The sequence below is a fragment of the Archocentrus centrarchus genome, unplaced genomic scaffold (genome assembly GCF_007364275.1).
Source record: "Archocentrus centrarchus isolate MPI-CPG fArcCen1 unplaced genomic scaffold, fArcCen1 scaffold_33_ctg1, whole genome shotgun sequence".
Lineage (NCBI taxonomy): Eukaryota > Metazoa > Chordata > Actinopteri > Cichliformes > Cichlidae > Archocentrus > Archocentrus centrarchus.
Genome location: NW_022060261.1, coordinates 2,310,011 through 2,334,079, shown reverse-complemented (window position 1 = coordinate 2,334,079; position 24,069 = coordinate 2,310,011). Strand labels below are relative to the sequence as shown.

The following is a 24,069-nucleotide window of genomic DNA, read 5'->3' as shown; positions in this document are numbered from 1 at the left end:
TGACTCAGAAGTTGAGCTGGTTCTCTCTGGATAATCCAGCTTCCTCCCACAGTCCACCAACAGGCATGTCCTGATTTTTGTGGGTTGTGTTGTGTTGCTCTCTTTTATCTGCAAAGTGCTTTGTTCAACTTGTTGTCTTTTAAAGCGCTCTTTAAATAAAGCTGGACTGGATTGGATGTTGTCTGTCTCTCTGAGGCCTGCCACAGATTGGTGACCTGTCCAGGGTGTGCCCCGCCTCTCGCCCTGTGGAAGTCCTGGTGGTCACGCTTACCCTCCACATCCATCAGGAGGTGCAGCAGCACCCTCAGCTTCCACACATCCTTTTTCCCTTCCTGAAGTTTCTTCCTGTTAAAGGGGAGTTTCTCCTTGCTGATGTCACCGAGTGCTTGCTCATAACAGGTCATCTGATTGTGTTTTTATTAAAAATAAATAAGTAATTACTTCCTTTAGCAGAGGAGAGGCTGCAGGACCTTTCCCAAAAGGAAAGCAGTTAATACGTTCCATAATTCAGAGCAACACACCCATTTTATTGTTTTCTCAGAAGTGTCTGAAGAGGAAGTCACATGTCATAAAATCACCTGTAAAAGAACCTGATTAACTTCACTTTTATTACCCTGAATTTTTTTCTTGTGTTCTTTTGAATCCAGTTCAGTTTTTTTATATAACATCAAATTACAGCAACAGTTTCTTGAAGGTACTTTATACTGTAAGGTAAAATACTAGCAAGAAAACCCCAACAATCCCATAATCCCCTGTGAGGAAGCACTCGGCAGTGACGGGAATGGAAAAATTCCCTTTTAACAGGAATGATCCTGCAGCAGAAGCAGCCGGGCGGGAACAGCCTCGAGCGGTTCAGCGGTGAGGAGGAAAGAAAAAAGAAAAGCACATGGAGACGAGGCCGGAGGGAGAATTTAATGACACACTGCAGTCTGCAGGAAGTGAGACAAGGTGAATGAAGGAGAAACAGTGCATCATGGGAACTCCCCAGCAGCCTAGGCCTATAGCAGCATAACTAAGGGAGGGGTCAGGGTCACCTGATCCAGGCCTAACTATAAGCTTGATCATTAAGAAAAGGTGTAAGCCTAATCTAGGCTAAGAGGGAGCCAATGAAGAGAAGCTAAAGTAATGATATAATATTTGTCTAAGAGGGATTATATCACACATTTATAGTAGTTGGGCACTCAGAGGCAGGCAGGAGTCACGGTGACCCCCAGGACTTTACCGTCCTGCGGGACCCTCGTGGTCAGGAATGAGCCGAGGCTTCCTCTTTAACTCCTGCTTCCAAAAAGAAAGAAGTGTCTCCTGCTGCTCGTGCAGGTCTGACTCTGCTGGGTCTGTTTCTGATCTCGTGTGTCGGCACGTGGCCGACAGATGCAGGACTCATGAGGCAGGAATGCAAAGAGAAGAAGAAGGCTTTAATGTAGAATGTACAAAATAATGCTGCACCCTCTGATTCAGAGGGAGCTGTTTGCATTCATGATCTATTCTAAAAGGACAAATAACAGGCTCAGCATGGGAAAGGATTGAGTTCATGAATTAGAGTTTACAGCCTGTGAATGTGGGCGTCCTGATATCTGTGATTTCAAGAGAAGAGCTCATTTATTCCAGAGTACAGTGAACTTATTAAAGTACTTTCCTCTCACAGTCTGTTCTCTGCTCATCACCCTCAAAGTTAATGTTGATTCTCAGTGTCAGCTCAACATTCCCCTGAAACAGTTGCTGGTTGTGGTTACCTTTCATTTAATTTTAATATGCAACTAAAAAGGCAACATTTGATACAATGACAAAGTTTATCTTCTCAGATCATATGAATACCATATTTTGTCTAAAAATTCTTCTGTAACACATGAAACCCCTCACTGTGGGGGGGGGGGGGGGGGGGGGGGGGGGGGGGGGGGGTTCCCACATCTATGTCTCACACACAAACCCCTTAAAGTTATTATCCTCCACAAATGGAGACCAGGACCTCATCCAGCACCTTAAATACAGAAGTATTTATTTCAAAACAGCAACACATTAAATATGATGATGTAATGAGACCAAAAGAATCAATATGTTCTCTGAAAACTATTAAAATGTATGAAAAAAAATTCACTTTGTGCTCAGCTGACGGCCTTCATCACTCTGAGACCAGAACACTTTAACCTTTAAAAGAAAAAAAATAGTATAAATATGTTTTCCCCATAAAATCTGACAGATTTGAATCTATTTTTTTCTTTTAAGAGGAGAATTCATTTCATCTTCTGTGGGTGAAATTTAAAGGCGTTACCATAAATCTGCTGATTCAGGTCCACAGAAACGAACCTGAAAAATTATGGAAGCATTTCTGAGGAGCTCGTTTTTCCAAATGAAGCCCACATCATTTTGTGGACACCACTCAGCCTAATGTAACACCCACCAGGAACGACTGTGAACATGCACACATGAAGGTCAGACCTGAGTGAACACCACGTGTTGTTGGTCTGCTTCTTGGTCCCATCAGTGATGGGTTGTTTGCTTTGGACTGATTCCAGATCAGATAAAAGTCACAGAAACATCCGATCAGGAAAATATCAGAACAATTAAAGCTGATCACAGGATCCTGAACTCTGTCAGTCAGATTACTGACTGTCTGTAATCCACAGAGTTTCATCTGCACTCAGATCATCACACACAGTGTTTGTGTGTAGTTACACTGTAACAGCAGGTTTAATCTGCACTGATCCTGATGAAATTACAAAGAGCTCCTAATGAATGGATTCATGTGCAACAGTGATCAGAACACAGACTGAACTTTAACTTTAGTCTTTACTGCTACAGCTGAAATATTTAGAAATGAAACTGCTGTTTATGGATGATGAAATGCAGACAGGTGTGGGATATGGTTCAGGAATCTTTGATAGTAAAACTGCATCGACAGGAAGATAAAAAAGTAGAAGGTTAAAAAACTACACTCAGAGATCAGATTGTTTCAAAGCTGCTGCTTCAGATTTTAATCTTTGATATTTCTGACTGAGCTGCAGCTGAAAGCTCTGACTGCTGTTAATGAGCCGCTGTCACCTTCAACCTCATCATTTTATGAGGCCACGCGAGATCTGCCACGTGATGAATGTTTCTCAAGCTGTCTGTATTTAAGAAGCCCAGCAGCAACAGCAGCAACAAGCAGCACAGCACAGACGGACACAGCAACAATCAGCCCAGCAGATCCTCCATCCTCTGTGGTTCCTCCTGATGGACCTGCAGGTAGAAACAGGTGTCAGCTGTCAGGTAGGTGATGAGTGAAGAACAGAACAGAATCCATTTCCTCTTCAAACTGCTGTCAGACATTATCTACTGCACTCTGATCACATCACTCAGACCAGCTGCTTTCTACAAAGTCTCATCAACAACATCTTTAGAAACAAACATCAACAACCAGGAAGCAGCTTCACCTCTGATCACAGACAGGGGCGCAGCTATATACTTTCTGAGGTGTATGCGGACACATTTTTAGCGGGGCCTACACATGTAACCAGAAAGCACATCTAAAGCCTAATCACAGTCTTCGTGAACCTGTAGTTACATTTCTCGAGGTGCATGTCATTTTTCTTGAAGGCCTCTCACAGCTCCACTGGTGCTGAAAACTAATGTTTGACTATGGCTTTCTGAATACAAGTGGGGCTGCAACTATTGATTATTCTATTAACTGAGTATTGTATCGATTATTCCATCAATTAATCAAGTAATCGGATAAGAAATAATTTTTCGTACTAACAATTCATCTGCACATTTTAACTTCCGTACTGCAGTTTCTCTCTGTCATGTGTCAGACTCAAGCCCTGCGGGCCACTTCTGGCCCACATCTAATTGGTGATTTCATATAGTTATTAATAATAGCCCGCGGGTAAATGTGCTCCCACCACTTATACTACACATCCCACAATGCACTGCAACAGCTGCCAGCAGGCCAAGAACTGTGCGCTAACCCGTTTTCTGTATTGCCGATTGATCAGTGATCAGCGGATAAAACATCCGTCAGCACTTTTTACAGTGACATTTAAGCTGCCTGACTCCCCAAAAATGACCAAAGGAAAAGTGGAAAACAGGGATTTTCCAAACAGGTGGGAGGCAAAAGATCTGAACGCTGACATCAGAGGTAAACCATCTGTCTCTTTTCCTCACTTGCGCTGCGGGGGAAAGAGCGGATTAGTGGGACAGATACGGGACAAGATGAAGAGGAGACCTGCACAGGTGAGCTGACAGTGCATCACTGCGTCACACAGCAGGAAACGCTGCAGCAAAGTCCTGAAGACAGAACGCGTCATAAACACCGAAACACAGACAGGGAACTTTATAAGAGGTTTAAATCACAGCAGTTTCAGTCTTTTCTGCAGTAAATAGCTTCTGAATTTGGTGACGTGCCTTATTACACAGGTGCGATGAGCTGCCTGAGGAAATCTGTCAGTTCATAGAAGGTGAAGGAAACGGCACCAAACAATCACACAAACCAAACCACAATACTGTGATTACCACCAGATTGTGGTTATAGTGATCGTTCTGGTGGCTACAGCTGATGTAAGAAAAAATAGCAGCTGACATTCTCTGCACAGGGAGTAAAACCACACAGACAATGAAGGCATTTAAAAAACTTGTCAGTGATGATCCACTCCTGTTAAATCATGCCTGAAATTTTTATTTGATCTTCGTTTTTCTTCTTACTTCTCCTCATTCATGCTGGCTGTCATTTAGATTTCTGTAGCCGCGAAATCAAGTGCGCGCATGACCTTAGGGACCTCAAACGTGCACATTGTGAACTTTCCCTGCTGTGGTAGGTTGTAAATTGCAGTGAAATAATTCAGGCGCAAGCAGCGATAAAAACAGCTCCTGCTTGCTAAATGCAGAGACAGCAGAGCTCCGAAAGTGAAGCGGTGAAATCCTCAGCCCGACTAGAGGGCGTCTCAGACCGGCGCGGCACCTTGCGATCAACCGCTAGCTAGAACACTACACTACACACACACACACACACACACACACACACACACACACACACACACACACACACACACACACCATCCGCATCCTCTCAACATTTACTGTGTTCATGTGTGCAGATCACTTTTAAAATACAAGACTTCTATGACATCACTTGCCGACTGTCTTTAAATGGGACAGGAGGAGGGGAGGTGAAGGAGCGCAGGGGCGCCTAATCAGCGCAGCGCCTCTGTTATTGATCATGTCATATGCACAGCTGTTACATACAGAAAATGCAACTAGAGAAATATTTTCCCACATCGTTTTGGCGCCCCCTCTTGAGCGGCGCCCCTATGCATTGCATATAGTGCATACCCCCTTTTTGCGCCACTGATCACAGACACACTGAACTCTGCTCACTCACCTAGAGGAGCAACAACTCTCAGGTAGATGATGATGCTGGGCGCCTTGATGCTGCGGCTCGCTTCTATCTGGATGACGCGACACTCGTATGTTCCAGAGTCATTAACAGTCACGTCCTTCATAATCACAGACACGTCTCCATCCTTCATCTGTCTGTCCTGCAGATCCACTCGGTTCTTATAAACTGGATTCTGCTCTCCTGGATCAAACCGTCCGTCCCGGTACAAATACACATGTTCATCTTCTAGATCAGGTTTGGCCCACACTACAGCTCTGATCTGGTTGTTATTTGGAGCTCGACATGGCAGAATGATGTTCTGTCCAGACTCAGCTGTGATGGTTTCCTGGCCTGAAAGAGGAAACAGAACAGAGCAGAGAGGATAAAGCTTTTTCTCTTCCTGGTGCTGAAGGTCTGTGGAGCAGCAGAGGGGCCTCAGAAACATGGTTATGGTTACTTCACATCATCACTGAGGACTCAGACCTCTGGTTACATTTAAAGCAGAGCTGCTTGTAACCTTATCTACCCCACTGTGCTTTCAGATGGTTGATGGTTCAATTCCTGTCTGCTCCTGTCCTGTACTTCTGCAAGGTACAGAATGAGGACTTCCTCCTCATTCACAGGACTGTGAATCTTATACAGAAAACACATAACCATAGAAAAAAAGAGCTTTTATGAATATTTGTGCATGAAAACATTGAGATCCTAAGTGTCGGTAAATAAATTTTAGCTATCTTCGTTATATAGATGAGACACAGAGGCTGCTGGGTGAGCTGCGGCTCTGAGCTGTGAGCTCATTAAATGATCTCGTTAAAGCCCGTCCATGGTTACAGGGAGGAAAAGAAACAGAAACTTTCAGCTCTGACTCTATTTGTTCTTTATTTTTTCTACTATAAACATAAAATGTTATTTACAGGTGAGATCCAGCATTTGTGAGTCCACTACAACTTCAGATGATTTCAGGATCTATCATTATAATAAAATAGTCCATGTTCAAAGAGCATTCGTTTCATTGTGAAAACTGGATGTTGCGTGTGTGTGTGTGTGTGTGTGTGTGGGGGGGGGGGGGGGGGGGGGGGGGGGGGGGGGGGTTCCGTGTGAGTCACAGCTGCTGTTTCCTCGTGAAGTTCATGGAATCAAAGATTGACAGATTTTCTGCTTAGTTTCAGGTGGCTGCGGCTCCACCAAACAAAAAAATGAAGCCTGTGTGATATTTACAATAAAAATAGTCCAGTTATATCAGTTTGAAACGTCAGTAAAAAGAGCAGGACATTTCCCATAAAAAAAATAAATAAATAAAGCAGAACATTTAACATAAAGATGTAGGAGTCTCTGGGCCTGACTCTGCAGCACTACTGGAGAGCAGAGTGAGTTCATGACGACACAATCTGAAGTCAGACAAGTCCAAACATGCAACGCAACCAACCAGCAGAGACTCCAACACACAATGACTGACTGAGCAGAGCTGCAGTGCAGCCTGTCAGCTGTACACAAGGACGCTACAACAGTGTCTGTCACACAATCAGTGAGAGCAGCGAGGGGGAGGTGAGAAAGTATCTGTTTCCAATGATGTCTGATTGATCGCCAAACAATTTTAATCCAGCAGGTCCAGTAAACCAGTGGCTTTATGTCCTGGCTGAGCTGCAATTCAACAGTATTAAAAAAAACATATAAACTGAGGCTTTTTTCATGCTTGATGAACTCATTCATCGTGGAAGTATCATGTGTGGGTCGTGTTTGTATTTGTTGTTGATTACCTGCAAAATTCAAAACCGGAAACTGTGAAGTGCAGAAAAAAAAAATGGATAAAGTACAGACTTTTAAAAATAACCACAATTAAAACTCAGCGTGTCTTTATGTGTTTTAAGGATTTCCTACATTGTTTGATGGGGTGACGTTCAAAGACGTTCAACTAAGGTCAGAAAAAACAGAACTCACAATTCTCTGCAGGAGAGGAAATCAAAAAGTCTGAGATATCTGAACAATTACTTAAATACTGACCGTTTCATAAACACAACAATGAGACACACTTTTTCTCACTGAGACAAAAAAATTTAAATTTGGTGAAAAATAATTTTTAACAACCTGAAATATGTCAAATATCTAAAAGCTGATGAAATAAAATCAGAGCAAAAAAATTCATCTGCTGAACAATGAAGATAAAACTGTCAGTGAACTGAGCGTCTCTGAACCTTCGATGGAGCCGTCTGCTTTCTTTCATAACTGAAGTACCTGAATCACTCGTTCACATTAACAGTGGGATCCCACACTGGAGTCTGCTGGGGAAATCTGTGCTGGGGGGTCAGAGGGGGGCTGTGGAGTGACTCAGGTTTGCAGGCAGGAGACAGCAGACTGAGTCCTGCTGCACCTTTGCTTTCACTCTTTCACCAAATGTTTTCTGCACCCAGAGCATCAAGAACGGAGGTGAGAGAACAACCAGAAATCCTAGATGGACAAATGTGTTCACACCCGAAAAAAAAGATGTCCACAAGAAAGAGCGAGGAGCCGGGAGGGAAAGTTTGATTTGTTCATATTTGTTTCTGTCGGCCGCAGACCGCACTGTCACTAACACACACAGTGCACCTGCACAGGTGGAGCTGCTGGTGCTGCGACACAAAGCGATTGTTATTTAGGCAGGTTATTAGTGCAGACCACGGCCAGCGCAGGATCCTGAGTCAGGCCGAACAACAGCTCATAAAGTTTCCTACAAACAGGCCATTAAAAATATATTTAGAATCACTCCACGAATCACATTGATTACGATCTATTTTCACATAGAAAAACATAGAAACTTTTAACTTCACTTTTTACAGGTTCCACCTACAAAGAGAAGAAAGTGTAAATCAGCAGGATTCAGACTTCCCTGCAGAGCCGATCCAAACCACATTCATCTGTTTATTATTAATGTCACCGCACACCTGCACAGCTCTGCTTCTCTGAGTTCATCTTAGCCTCTGATTACCCTCAATGTGTACTTATCTGCACTGCTGTGACAAAGGTGATCAATAAAGCATCTATGACCTGTGCTGCTGCTGGATTCAGAGCTGAGAATTTATTCAAGAGTGGCTCAAAAATCAGCAGATCTGAGGAGTCAAAGTGCTGCGCAGGAAAAAGCAGGTTACACACAAACCCACACACAGCGTTCCTCAATGGATGAACAAAAACCCTGCAGCTCTCACTGTGGTTGAAAGTCAAAGACATCATACGATCATATTTCAGTCATCATACGAATCAATCTGAAAATATTTCTGAGGGAAAGATTGTGCAGCTGCTCCTCACCTGCAGAGACGGAGACAAAGAGCAGAGCGCAGCAGAGAGACGCACACGCTCCTGCAGACATTCCTGTTTTTGCTTCCTCTGATCTTTGTTAGAAATTCCTTATGTTGGGATTTTCCATGGATAACAGGAGCAGAGTTTCAATCTAAGCTCTAAACAAAGTGACTGTGAAATCAAATCTTCTTCCGCATCTTCAAAAATTTCAACTCCCACAAAAAAAGTCCCTCCTTTTCCTACCCATGCATCCTTTGTGAGGAGAACAAAGGCTGTGCAGGAGGAAGGACTCACGTGTGCGCGCCCTGCTGATAACGAACATTTGAAGAGTTCAACCTGCCGAAGATGGAGCACCAAACACACACCTGCTCTTCTGTTTCTGCAGGTCCCAAAAACCAGAACATCAGCTGTGCTCCCAGGCTCTTACATGAGACAGAGGAACAACAGCAGTAAAAACAGTCGGTGCTCACAGACTCATCCAGCTTCATTATCAGAGTCACATCTGTTCTCAGGGACAGATGCTGCTTTGAAAACTTCAATCTCATCCTTGGAGCGTTTTGGAGGAAAGAGGTGAAGAACGGCTCAGAGCCACGAACTCAAATCAGGTTGTTTAGTTTGTGCTGCTGCGTGACGGGGCAGGTCCACACATGCAAGTTAGCAGAGTGTTCAACAAGTCAACACACAGAAACAAGCCTGTTGACTTCAGTGAAGCTTCCTCCCACAGTCCAACAACATGAACTACAAACGTGTTGAATCCCTTCAGTCCTGTTTCTGTTTTATTTCCAGGGAATGACTCCAAAGGTCACTGATGAATGTTTGATGACTGTAGACGGTTTTCTGCTGTCGGCTCAGAGGAACAACATTCAGTGTTCCCACTTTGTTTTCTGCTCAGTTTGCTGATGTTTCTGTCTTAATGTTGTTGATGTGTTTCTGTGAAATCTGTTTGCTTTTGTTTCCATCTTTCAGTCTGGAAACTCTGTATTGTTGTGCTGGTACCAGTTTAACACGTGGAACCGGCTCTGGATTTGGCTCCTGCACCACTTCAGCTCACATTAAGATCTGCACGCTCATCAGACTGTTTAGTGTTGTGTCCACCAGGCTGCTGGTGATCAGAGAGATAAGATAAGATAAGATAAGATAAGATAAGATAAGATAAGATAAGATAAGATAAGATAAGATAAGATAAGATAAGATAAGATAAGATAAGATAAGATAGTGTTTATTTTTCACTGTGCATTGTACTGTGTATAACTGTGCATGTGACACAGTTTTGTACCTGCAACCATATATACACACACATATAAATAAGAAGAATAAAAATAAAAATAAGTAATTCACACTATACACTATACTCTATATACTATACACTATACACACTTTTATAAATTATAATATTTACATTGTGCAATAATGGTCCAGTTAGGGCTCAGAGTTGAGCAGACGGATGGCTTGTGGGTAAAAACTCTTCTTCAACCTTTCAGTCTTAGCCCTCAGGCAGCGGTAACGCCGGCCTGATGGGAGCAGGGAGAAGAGAGAGTGTCCAGGGTGGCTGGGCTGTTTTAGGATCTTCATGGCCCTCAGCCTGCACTGCTTGGTGTAAATGTCCTGCAGGTTGGGGAGGGTGGTTCTGATGGTCCGTTCAGCTGAACGAACCACCCTTTTTAGGGCCATGAAGTCCTGCTTGGTGCAGTTTCCCATCCAGGTGGTGATGCTCCCACGCATGATGCTCTCGATGGTGCAGGTGTAAAAGTTCCTGAGCACCTTGAGTGGGAGCTTGAAGTCTCTCAGCCGCCTGAGGAGGTAGAGACGCTGTCTGGCCTTCTTCACAGTGATGTTTATGTGATGAGTCCAGGACAGGTCCTGTGAGATGGTCACTCCCAGGTATTTGAAAGTGTCCACTCTTTCCACCTCAGCACCACTGATGACAAGTGGATGGTAGTCCCTCTGCTGCTTCCTGCTGAAGTCCACGATCAGTTCCTTTGTTTTGCTGACGTTGAGCAGGAGGTGGTTCTCCCGGCACCAGTTCTCCAGGCGGGAGACCTCTCTCCTGTAGGCTGTCTCCTCATTGTGGGAGATTAGTCCCACAACAGCAGTGTCGTCAGCAAACTTGATGATGACGTTGGACTCTGACGTGGCCTCGCAGTCATGGGTGTACAGTGAGTACAGCAGAGGGCTGAGCACACAGCCTTGGGGGGATCCAGTGTTGAGGGTGAGGGAGGATGAGGTGAGGTGACCCACTCGTACCACCTGTGGTCTGCTGGTCAGGAAGCTGTGAACCCACCTGCACAGGGATGGGCCCAGGCCCAGGTCCAGCAGCTTAGAGACCAGCCTGGAGGGAACTATGGTGTTGAATGCTAAGCTGTAATCTACAAACAGCACTCTAGCATAGTTCCCCTTACCAGTGTCTATGTGTGAAAGGGTCTTGTGGAGGAGGAAGGATATGGCGTCATCTGTGGATCTGTCTGGCCGGTATGCAAACTGTAGTGGGTCGAGGGTGGTGGGCAGTGAGGAGGTGATGAATGTCTTGATGAGTCTCTCAAAACACTTCATCACCACAGAGGTGAGTGCTATGGGCCTGAAGTCATTGGGGCTGCTGGGGTGTGGTTTCTTTGGGACAGGGACTATGATGGACTTTTTAAAGCAGGTGGGAATCACACACAGTTTCAGTGAGAGGTTGAATATCAGTGTAAACACAGGTGCCAGCTGGTCAGCGCAGGTCTTAAGGACACGTCCACTAATACCGTCTGGTCCAGCCGCTTTCCTGGTGTTTACACGTCTAAACGCCCTCCTCACGTCGCGCTCCGTCACAGTGAGTGTCTCCGCCCCTCCGGCCGGGAGCGCAGCGGGCTGTCGGCTTCCCGACTCAAAGCGCGCAAAGAAATTGTTGAGTTCACCGATCAATAAGATGTAGCTGCTGTTTGTTTCTGTGGAGACATGAATGCAACTTTGTAATATCAGATGATGTCAGGTTAGAACTTTGGAACCAGTAGAAATGTGGTTTAGTCTCATGAACACACACAGACCAGCTTTAGTTCAATTCTGTCCAATAACGTGCATGCAGCCAGGACTGAGCTCTCACAGCATGGGGAGGGTGTGGATGTGCTGATGGATGCATCTCATTGGTCACTGAGAACATTATGCCATGGCGGTAACACACGGCCTGACAGGACGAGCTCTTTAACAAACACAGCTTGATACATTTGAACTGAGATGAAAGTGACCTGAATCAGGGAGAGGAACCTGAACTAGATCATTTATTTCTTTTTTTTTTTTTTTTTTTAAAGCCTGTCATGTCTGGTAGATCTTGCAAGCAGAACTGTGATCTGAATGCGTTGTTGTGCCAAACATATTTGCTATTTCAAGATGAGCTCTATAGGTTCTCAATAGGCTCTTCTTGTTGATGTTTTAACCCTTTATTTTATTTATCTGAGTTATTTTTCCACATACTATGTAACAGCCAGAGCTGACAGGCTGAAGAAGAGGAAAATAAAGAAAAGAAAAAGGGAGAGAGAAAGGGAGCAAAAAAAAAGGGGAAAGAGCACAAGTCTATTAATCAGATACTTCATCACTTTAACATATAAAAAAATACTATCAATACTTGCAAAAATAAATTTGTGTGTGAAAAACAAAACTAACAAAGCATGTTACGCACACCAACAATTTTGTTGAGTTGTGATTGAGTGGGCGTTTGTGTCTGTGTCATGTTTGTGTCTGTGTCATGGAACGTACTTACCAATGAGGGCAAAACGCTGCAGCTCCACCCATCAGAAGCCAGAGGCAGGTACGGAAAGCCCCCGGAAACCCAGGCCACCAGCAGCCCACCAAGAGCCAGGAAGACCCCCGGCCACTCAGTCCCAAGACAACCGCACACCTACCCCAGCAGCCGGGAGAGGGTGGTCTCAGACGGAGCCCCCCCAGTCGAGGAGCGAGGGCTCCAGGGAACCCAAGGCGATGAGAAGCCAGCCCCCCCCCCAGCGGCCAGCCCCCTGCACTGGCCGGCGGCAGGGCTCCCGGGCCCACGGCACCCAAGGACCGCCCGACCCTCCACAGAGCCCCCCCCCACGCCGAAGAAGCCAACGCAGCCCCGCACCGCACCCCCAAGGGGGGCAGGCCAGCACCCACGCCAGAACACCCAGCCCCACCCAGGAACCCCGAGGCACCCCCATCCCAGGGGGGTAGGGGGGAGGAGGCAACCAGCAAGGAGCGGCCAGGAGGCAAGGCACAAGGCCCAGACCCAGGTCCAGCCATACATACAAACACACCCAGACACCCGTGTACACATTTATACACAGATACTCATACATGCCCATACATACTTACCCACACACAGATATGCCATACATACACATTCACTCACCCACCCATACTCACGGAGACGGTGACAAATACACAAAGACACACATTCATCCATAGCTACCCACCCTCTGAAGGCGGGGCAAGTGGAAACCACCCCAGGGCCAACAGCGACCCCAGGACGCCACCAGCCCGGTCCCCAAGGAACCACCCGACCCCTACCCCGGGCGAGACGCAAGAAATCGGGGTGTAAGATGACCCATCCACCCCTCCTCCTCCCCAACTTGTAGGTCTATGTGTTAATGTTTGTGAGTGAATGAGGTGTATAGGGTGCAGTTAAAATTGAGGGGACAGTTATGCCACAAGCACAAACTGTTGGTCGTCAGCGCTTGACCACACTGCCCCCCCAAAACCCTCCATGACTAAAGTGCAAATAAAATTTGGAGACAGACAGTGACGAGGATCCGAGTGGGGCCACCTCAGCGGCCCATCTCATCAACCTCTGAGTAACATGCCTGCCCCAAAGGTCCTATGTGTATCAGGTTGTAAGTGTGTATGTGTTGTGAGTTATAATGACTAAAGTGCAATTAAAACGGAGAGGCAAGTGGTGGTGCAGCTCTCCACGTGGCCTCTCCATCCTACATCTGTGAGTGATGTGTATTCTGTGTGTGTGTGTGTGTGTGTGTTTGTGTATGGGGAGGGGGAGGGGGGGGGGCATATGACCAGGAAGAATCCTGGAAGAAGAGAGCCAGCTGTCCGCTGGCTCAATAGGCACCCCGCCCTCCCACACCCCAGCACAGGGCAGGGGGAGGTGAGCCCGGGGCCGCGGTGACAGCATCCCGGAGCACTGCAGCACCCGAGGTTGGCGCCCTCGCCCCCACCGCAGAGGGCGGCCCGCTCCTCCTAGATGCCCATTCACTCAACAATAGACACAAACAGGCGACAGGACATACTGGCCTGGGCATGGAAATGCAGTGCCCAGGCCCCCCCAACCACCCCACCGCGGCCCCATCCCCCACCCCACCCCCCTGCAATGCAGGCACCCCAGGGCCCCAAAAGCGTAGACCGGACATCCCGACGTCAGGCCAACCCACCCCACCCGGCGGCGCGGCCGGGACAGCAGAGGCCCCCCCCGCGCCAGGGGGGGCCCACCGGGAGCCGGCGCGGCCCCAGTGCCGGGGCCCCAGACCCCAGCCCCCAAGCCATACAGGGAAGACCAGCCAACCGACCGAGGGCCGGCACCACCCCCCCAAGCACCCCGCCCACACCCCAGGACCGAAGGCAGCACCATCCAAGCCCCCACCACCATCAACCAGGACAGGCACACAGACATCACCAGAAGGTCGCCCCAGGACCCCAGTCTCAGGAGGCTACCAGCTACCCAGGCCCCCGGAGTCCCCCCCCACCCCCCCACAAAGCACATCAGGAGCAGAGCCCGCAGCCCACCACCCCCACTAAGTAATGGAGCTGAGCAGTGGGAACCAAAGAGAGTCAAATTCCTCCAATTTGTTTTTAGAAGAAGCAGACATTCTCTCTAAACTAACATGATCTACTAATAAATTTCTGTACTGAGTAATACATAGTTTATTTTTTGTCTTCCAGTTCATGAGGATCATCTTCTTAGCGATGCACAAGGCAGTAAGAACTATGTGTGATATATTTAACTCCATAATTAATTCACTGACATCACCTAAGATGCATAGTCTGGGGGAAGTTGGGATATGACAGCTAAACCATGTGGATAGATCTTCACAAATCCTCTGCCAAAATCTCTGAACTGGTACACAAGACCACAGAGCGTGTAGATGATTATCCTCTGAATTGCTTGTACAGTGGGTGCATATGTTTGAGTGTGTAAGGCCCATTTGGAACATCCTTTGTCCAGTGTAGTATGTTCTATGCAGAATCTTATATTGTACAAGTTGTATTTGGGGTCTTTTAGTCATTTTGAAGATATTTAAACATATTTCTGTCCATAAATTTTGATCCAGGTTGACAGAAAGATCACGCTCCCATTTTGCAATTGGGAGGGAAACTGAATCATCAGTTTTTATTAATAATTTATATAATTTTGATAACAATTTTGGGGTACAGAGGTTAAGAAATTCTGTTACCCAAGTAGGCATTTCTAGATTCAATTGATTAAGGTTAAATCTTCCCTGTAGGACGGACTTAACTTGTTGATATTCCAGAAATCTACCGTTGCCAATTCTATATTTTGATATAAGTTCTTGGAACGTGATAAAATTTCCATCTTGGATAATATGTTCTAAGTTATTTATACCCTTATCACGCCATAACGGAAAATTCAGCATTTTCTTTTTCTGACAAATATCTGGATTGTTCCAAATGGGTGTTAGTTTACAGGGGATGAGTGAAGACTTAGTTATTTTTAAAAATTCCCACCAGGCTGTCAGAGAGGTATTTATACTAAGGACTTTATAGCAGTTATGATGTTTAATACTGGAACTAATGAAAGGTAGATCTGAGATTTTTATTTTTCCACAAAACGCCTGTTCTAGATCCAGCCATGGGTTGTCTAATGAATTGGATTTGATCCACTTTGAAATATACTGCAATCTACTGCTTAAGAAATAGTAATAAAAGTTTGGTAATTCTAGACCTCCACTGTGTTTTGGCTTTTGTAAAGTTTTTAAGCTTATTCTTGACGGTTTGTTTTTCCATAAAAAATTTGAGATGTTTGAATCTAGTGACTTAAACCAAGGAAGAGTAGGTTTATTAGGGATCAATGAAAATAGATAATTAATTTTTGGTAAAACAATCATTTTAATGGCAGCAACTCTCCCCATGAGTGATATAGGTAAACTGTTCCAACGTGTGAGATCATCCTCTATTGTTTTTAATAAGGGGATATGATTTAATCGTACCAAGTCTGAGAGCCTGGCGGAAAAATTTATGCCTAAATATCTAATATTTCCTGACTTTAGTGGGGTCCTAGAGGTTCTCTGGAAATTACAATTCAGAGGCAAAACTGTTGATTTACTCCAATTGATAGAGTAATCAGATATAGATGAGAACTTATCTATCAGTGTGATAGTCTTCAAAAGAGAGCCTTGTGAATTCCCAAGGAAAAGTAATACATCATCAGCATAAAGGCTAAGTTTATGGTCCATATTTTCAGTTTGAATCCCTTTAATATTTACATTTTGACGGATTGCTGCTGCTAGCGGCTCAATGAAAATTACAAAAAGAGAGGGAGAGAGTGGGCAGCCCTGCCTGGTGCCCCTCTGCAGACTGAAACTTTGTGAAATGAGATCATTTGTCCTAACACGCGCATTCGGAGAGCTGTGTAGTGTTCTGATCCAGTTTATAAAGGATGAACCGAATCCAAATTTTTGCAGAACTGCTAGTAAGAATTTCCAATTTACCCGATCAAATGCCTTCTCTGCATCTAAAGACACGATTGTCGTCTCTAATTTGTTAATAGAACAATAGTCTATTATATTTATCAGTCGACGTGTATTATTGGCTGAGTGCCGACCCTTGATAAAGCCTGTTTGATCTGGATGTACAATAAATGGAGTAATACTTTCTAATCTTTTGGCAAGGGCTTTGCAAATTATTTTAAGATCTACATTAATGAGAGAGATTGGCCTGTAGCTGGATGGGAGTGTGGGGTCTTTGCCTGGTTTAAGAAGCAGGCTAATGTTAGCAGAGTTTAAGGTTGGAGATAAGATGTGGTCATTCTGAATCTGAGTTACCATTCTGAAAAAAATGGGAGCTAGCTCAGACCAAAATTCTTTATAAAACTCGGCTGGAAAACCATCTGGGCCTGGGGCTTTATTATTTGGGAGATGCTGTAGGGCTTCACTAAGTTCACACAATGAAAGAGGTAAATCCAGAGCTGCAGCCTGGCTGTCGTTTAGTTTTGGTAGATTTATATTATTAAGAAATTCTTCAATTTCAGTATCAGATGGGTTAATCTGTGGTGAATATAAGGCTTCATAGAAGTCTTTGAAAGAGTTATTTATTTGTTGTGGGTCATGAGTAATAATACCAGTAATAATACCAGTCGAGTCTTTAATAGAAAAAATAGCTGTTTTTTCTTTATTCAGTTTTAATTGCTTGGCCAGGAATTTTCCAGATTTATTTCCATGCTCAAAGTTTTCCAAACGCAGCCTCTGCAACATAAATTGTGTCCTTTTATCAATTATTTCATTTAGCTCCAGTTTCAGTTTCCTCAGGCTGATAATTGTATGTTCTTGTGGTGAAGCGGCATAGGCAGTTTCTAAAGATTTAATTTTTTGTTCTAATTCTAACACAAGTGCTTTTTCTTTATTTTTCCTATGCGAGCAGTAAGATATTATTTTGCCCCGCATTACTGCCTTTCCTGCTTCCCAAAGAACACATGGTGATATTCCTGGAATATCATTATATTCTAAGTATGCTGACCATTCCTTTTTGAAATAATTAATAAAATCTTCTTCTTTAAGTAATGATGTATTAAATCTCCAGTTCCTGATTGGTGGTGTGACTCTTTTCTGTGTCAGAGACATAGACACCGGTGCATGATCGCTAATAGTGATAGGGTGAATCTGAGTGTCTGTGATATCCATCATTATGGAGCTGCTAACTAAAAAGTAATCTAAGCGGGAATGAGATTTGTGTACTGGTGAGAATTAACTATAATCTCTCAAAGTAGTGTGATGTGAACGCCAAGCATCGCAAAGTCCAAAATCCTTCATGTACTGTTTAAGAATGTCTGCAGACTGCCAGTTCCTCTGACTCACTGCTGTACTGAGCCTGTCAATATCTGCATTAAGTACCAGGTTGAAGTCTCCTCCTATTACAAGTGTGGTGTCAGAGTGATCTGAGAGTGAAGTGAACAAAGCATGAAAGAAGGAGGGGTCATCAACATTTGGTCCATATATACTAGCAATACATAAATCTGTATTCTGTATAGATAAATTAAGTATTATAAATCTACCTTCAGGGTCTATTGTACTGTTGCTAATGTTAAAGTTTATCTTCTTGTTAATCAATATAGCTACACCTCTTTGTTTGGAGTTATAGCAGGCTGAGTACGTGTGAGGGAACTGTGGAGAGGAAAGAGTGAGCACAGATGTTTTGGACACATGTGTCTCCTGTAGAAAAACAACATCTGCTTTTAAGTCTTTTAACCGATTAAAAATTTTTAGTCTCTTTTCCCTCGAACCAGCCCCGTGCACATTCCATGAGACAAATCTGAGTGTGCTCATATTTAAACTAACTGATGGACTGTTGTGTGCTCACTAAAGATGTGTGTGTGTGTGTACATATGTTCTGTATGTTGGCGTGTGCCCTTTATATTGATGTGTGCGTGTGTATGTGCGCTGTATGTTGGTGTGTGTGCATCTGCGCTGTATGTTAGTGTAGTAAACTGTAGCATTGTAAGTGACGTAAACATATTGCTGAGTGCAGAAAGAAAAAAGACGTGTAAAAAGTGACCTAAGTGACATAAGAATGAAATTAGATGAGGGGAAAACAAAACAGAACAAACAAACAAACAAACGATCACGGTACTATGCTGACTCGTCGGCGTTAATGGTACTACTTAGACAGATTTAGACTATTTAATGGTACTGTTTAGATGGTTGAAAAAAAAACTCAGAAAAGAACGTTAATATGGACTAGATCATTTATTTCAAATACAAAGTGTGCAGGTTTAATCTTACTGAACTCATTCACCATCTCATTCATCAGTCTCATTCTCTCAGACTTCCTAAATAAATTCCCATCTTCACTTTTCCTTTAGCTGGAAGAAGCTTCATGGAGTGAGGAAAGACAGAGGAGTCTCAGTGGGACTGCCTGCATAAATAAAGCTCAGATAAAATGAATAAAAATCTATTCCATTTTAAGCTCAACACTATCCCATCATTCTCATCTCAGATTAGGCTGTAACATAAACTGAAGAAGCATGTGTGCAGTCCTATAATTATAACAGTAAGGGAACAGCGCCCCCACCAGGTCAAACTGGAACACTGTCGTTAGTTTATTCTTTGCAGAGCAGGAGTGTGTCTGTTACCCACAACCAAACCAAACAACTCAAATGTGAGCCCTCGGTGAAACCCGCAGAACCACGTGAGAAACATTCATTTATTTTTAATATGCAACTTAAAAGGCAAACGTTGACACAATAATAATGAACAGCAAAGTTTATCTTTTCCATCATGCCCCACTGTGCAGGATGAAATCTCTTCAAGCTCCCCTTTTGTGTTGCAGCAACAGTACAACAACTCTCTTAGTCAATAACTACCTCAGCTTCATCTATTCTGAACTGGCAACATTTCAAATGTGCCAGTAACTCTGAGAGGGGGCGCCACTGAGCCAACAATGAATGTTATTACAGCTGTAACAGTAAAAACAGTTCCTTTGGACTGATTCCAGGTCAGATTAAATCTGCATCTACTAGTTCAGCAGGTAAAAAACAAAAACAGCTTTGACAGTCACAGAAAACAAACAATCACAGAACTGATTACATTACTGAGACATTCAAAAGTTTATTAACAACAAACAAAGCCACAAAAACAAAGTGTAAAGGAAATGAATCAACACAACAGAAACAGCCTGGAGTCTCCTTCGTGGAGGGAAATGGTTTAACTTTAATGTAACAACACAGCATTGATGATTATTAATTTCAGCTTGTTCTCCTCTGTCTTTCCTGTGTTGAGAGACAACTTGAAAAAAGAGACTTACAGTTCAGCTGGAAATAACTCATTTCAAAATATTTGACACCTGATGATGTTTGATTTCAGGGTTTTTTCCCTGTAGGTCAAAAAAACAACAACAGCAATAATAATAATAAGGAGAAGAATTGCAGCAGAAACGGACAGACCAGCTATCAGTCCAGCAGATCCTCCATCCTCTGTGGTTCCTCCTGATGGACCTGCAGGTAGAAACAGGTGTGAGGTGTCAGCTGTCAGGTAGGTGATGAGTGAAGAACAGAACAGAATCCATTTCCTCTTCAAACTGCTGTCAGACATTATCTACTGCACTCTGATCACATCACTCAGACCAGCTGCTTTCTACAAAGTCTCATCAACAACATCTTTAGAAACAAACATCAACAACCAGGAAGCAGCTTCACCTCTGATCACAGACACACTGAACTCTGCTCACTCACCTGGAGGATCAACAACTCTCAGGTAGATGATGCTGGGCGCCTTGTTACTGTGGCTCGCTCCTCTCTGGATGACGCGACACTCATATGTTCCAGTGTCATTAACTGTCACATCCTTCAGGATCAAAGACACGTCTCCGTCCTTCATCTGTGTGTCCTGCAGATCCACCCGGTTCCTATAAACTGGATTCTGCTCTTCTGGATCAAACCGTCCGTCCCGGTACAAATACACATGTTCATCTTCTAGATCAGGTTTGGCCCACACTACAGCTCTGATCTGGTTGTTATTTGGAGCTCGACATGGCAGAATGATGTTCTGTCCAGGCTCAGCTGTGATGGTTTCCTGGCCTGAAAGAGGAAACAGCACAGAGCAGAGAGGTTAAAGCTTTTTGTCTTCCTGGTGCTGAAGGTCTGTGGAGCAGCAGAGGGGCCTCAGATACCAGCACAGTTAGGGAGCATTCAGTGGACTGTACCAAGTGTGGCACATCAGAATGATTCACTTCAAATATGCTGCTTATTTTCTTTAACCTTTTCTTTAACCTTGACCCAGCTGTCTTAGAGCATGCCATAGGTATTAAAGGTACTGCACTGCAGTGGTTTGAATCATATTTATCTCATAGACTCCAATTTGTTCATGTAAATGGGGAGTCTTCTTCACACACTAAGGTTAATTATGGAGTTCCACAGGGTTCTGTGCTAGGACCAATTCTATTTACATTATACATGCTTCCCTTAGGCAGTATTATTAGAAAGCACTGCATCAATTTTCATTGTTATGCAGATGATACTCAGCTTTACCTATCAATGAAGCCAGATGACACACATCAATTAGTTAAACTGCAGGAATGTCTTAAAGATATTAAGGCCTGGATGACCTCTAATTTCCTGCTTCTAAATTCAGATAAAACTGAAATTCTTGTACTCGGCCCCACAAATCTTAGAAACATGGTGTCTAACCAGATACTTACTCTGGATGGCATTACTTTGGCCGCCAGTAACACTGTGAGAAATCTTGGAGTCATTTTTGACCAGGATATGTCCTTCAATGCACATATTAAACAAATATGTAGGACCGTTTTTTTGCATTTGCGCAATATTTCTAAAATTAGAAACATCCTTTCTCAGAGTGATGCTGAAAAGCTCATTCATGCATTTATTACTTCTAGGCTGGATTATTGTAATTCATTATTATCAGGCTGTCCTAAAAGCTCCCTGAAAAGCCTTCAGCTGATCCAAAATGCTGCAGCTAGAGTACTGACAGGGACTAGAAAGAGAGAGCAGATTTCTCCCATATTGGCTTCTCTTCATTGGCTCCCTGTTAAATCTAGAATAGAATTTAAAATTCTTCTCCTCACATACAAGGTCTTGAATAATCAGGCCCCATCTTATCTCAAAGACCTCATAGTCCCATATCACCCCAACAGAGCACTTCACTCTCAGACTGCTGGCTTACTTGTGGTTCCTAGGATACTTAAGAGTAGAATGGGAGGCAGAGCCTTCAGCTTTCAGGCCCCTCTTCTGTGGAACCAGCTTCCAGCTTGGATTCAGGAGACAGACACCCTCTCTATTTCCTTCCCACTGTCGCCAAAAGCTTACATAGGGGGTTGTTTTGATTGTTGGGTTTTCCCTGTAGTATTGTAGGGTCTTTACCTTACAATACAAATGCCTTGAGGTTAATGTTTGTTGTGATTTGATGCTACATAAATAAAACTGAATTAAATTGAATTTTTAAAAAGCCCAAAATTTGGTTAGGATTACTTCTCATGATCAGTAGGTCAGTAGTAGACCTCTGGTTACATTTAAGGCAGAGCTTCTTGTAACATTATCTTCCACACTGTGGTTTTGGGTGGTTGATGGTTCCATGCCTGGCTGCTCCTGTCTTTTTCTTTGGGCAAGACACTGAGCCTTGAGTTGCTCGCGACATATTTATCAGTGTGTGAATGTCAGACAGAAAATGCTTAGGCAAGGAAAAAAGTGCTTGTATGAATCTGTGTGTGAGTGACACTAGAACAAAATACTAGAGTGTCCATTTACAAATGATGGCATAGTTTCTGTGAAAAGTAATCCGATTAGTGGTTACTGATTACTCCTTTAAAAAGTAACTTAGTTAATTTACTAATTACTTAATTTTAGAAGTAACTAAGTTAGATTACAACTTACTTTATTAGTTCCTTTCAACAGCTGCTGGTGTTGTGCCAAAAAGTGATCGTGATGTTTCTGTGTTTTTATGTGTAATGTCTTTGCTTATATTGGTAAAAAAGAGTGCCGTCAGCATGATTTATGAAGGGCTTATGTATAAAATGCAGAAATAACCTGTTTTTCAACAACTTTTAGGAGTCTGTGTTATTATACCTGCATTATAATCAATCCAGAGCTTTTTAAAATATCTTTTTAGATCTGTGAGGTTATATTTGTTGTGCTTTCTGCAGCTCTGAGACAGATTTCTGTTTAAAAAGACATTTTCAATGTCAGACAGTTTTTACCTTAAAAAAAAGAAACACATATAAAAGTTACTTTGCCAAAAACTGAGTGCAGCTTCTACCCTGTGATAGAAATGCTGTTTGTCTCTCAGAATGACCTGATATCATTCATGAGAGATATGTTTGATATATGATTCACTGATCAACAAGTCATTTGTTTACGGAGGAAAATGACGCAAAAAAAGTAACGCAGTGACATGGATAGTAACTTTAATCTGATTACTGGCCTGCAAATACTAACGCGTTAAATTACAGGTTACCGGAAAAAGTTGCCAGGTTAGAGTTACACACATCACTGTGAGGAGCTCATTACGAACAGCAGCTGCAGTTCTGTATGCAGATTTATCATCGAGTGTTTGGCCCACGGAGACAATTTAACATCAGCACGTGATCATTTCAGAAAGTCTCCACAGACCTTTGACTTCTTATTTTTACAGCTCAGATATTTCACTGGGCTCCTGCAGGGAACAAACACGGTGAGCATGCTTGCAGCAAAAATGAGCGGCTCAGTGAGTTAAAACAAAAATACTGTCAGGATTTCTAACAGCTGTTCCTCACCTGCAGAGATGGAGATGCCAGCAAAGAGCAGAGCGCAGCAGAGAGACGCACATGTTCCTGCAGACATTCCTGTGTCTGCTTCCTCTGCTTTTAGAGAGGCCGTGTGTTAGGATTTATCAGGGTCTGGACGCCCGATAAACAGCGTCGAGCAGCCGATGCGCGGATGATTTAAACTCTGCGGTGCGGTTCAAACATCCCACTCCACCCCCCGCCGGGTGACGAGTCCGCGGATAAGCGATTTCAGCTCCGCTGCTTCCAGGTAGGCGAAGAGCCAGAAATGCCCTTTTATCACCCCGTCATCTGGGCTTGTATATCACTATGAGAGCGGCGCAGGCGCACTGCGCTGTAAATTCAATTTCAAATTTTCCCATCAAAACCCGCCCGAGGGTTCAGGGAGACAAATAAAACAGGCAGAATTTTTCAGCTCTGACTCCGTCTGTTCTCTAGTTTTTCTACTTTTACCAGAAGATGATATTTGCAGCATCTTCAGGACTTCCTCCTCACTCTGACCCACTGGGCTCTGCAGTGTCCTCCTCCGTCAGGCTCCTTACATCCACTATACTGCCCAAAGTCCTCATTCAGCATCCAGATCACTGACTTCAGGTGTTCCAGTCACTTCCATGTCCACAGGTGTATAAACCAAGCACCTAGGCATGCAGACTGCTGCTACAAACATCAGTGAACTACAGCATGGTACCGTGATAGGAGGATACCTGTGCAACAAGTCCAGGTGTGAAATTTCCTCACTGCTAAATATCCCACAGTCAGCTGTTAGTGGGATTATAACAAAGTGGAAGTGATTGGGAACAACAGCAGCTCGGCCACGTTGAATCACAGAGTGGGGTCAGAGGATGCTGAGGGTCACAGTGCACAGAGGTCACCAACTTTCCACACAGTCAGTCACTGCAGACCTCCAACCTTCACGTGGCCTTCAGATCAGCTCAAGAACAGAGAGCTTCATGGAGTAATCTAATATTTGTTAATTTTTTAATTTGTCT

At 43.9% G+C, this 24,069-nt stretch overlaps 2 protein-coding genes across 2 annotated transcripts; both read right to left on the bottom strand.

Moving 5' to 3' along the window:
- Positions 1-1,914: 1,914 nt before the first annotated feature.
- LOC115776582 (nectin-4-like) lies at positions 1,915-8,831 on the bottom strand. Its single transcript, XM_030724306.1, has 3 exons — positions 8,630-8,831; positions 5,354-5,701; positions 1,915-3,216 (listed from the first exon to the last, which is right to left on the bottom strand). Exons 1-3 carry the CDS (start codon positions 8,688-8,690, stop codon positions 3,056-3,058), a joined length of 570 nt encoding a protein of 189 aa, XP_030580166.1. The 5' UTR covers positions 8,691-8,831; the 3' UTR covers positions 1,915-3,055.
- A 10,169-nt stretch (positions 8,832-19,000) lies between these two features.
- LOC115776581 (myelin-oligodendrocyte glycoprotein-like) lies at positions 19,001-23,334 on the bottom strand. Its single transcript, XM_030724305.1, has 3 exons — positions 23,072-23,334; positions 20,037-20,381; positions 19,001-19,799 (listed from the first exon to the last, which is right to left on the bottom strand). Exons 1-3 carry the CDS (start codon positions 23,136-23,138, stop codon positions 19,633-19,635), a joined length of 579 nt encoding a protein of 192 aa, XP_030580165.1. The 5' UTR covers positions 23,139-23,334; the 3' UTR covers positions 19,001-19,632.
- Positions 23,335-24,069: the final 735 nt, after the last annotated feature.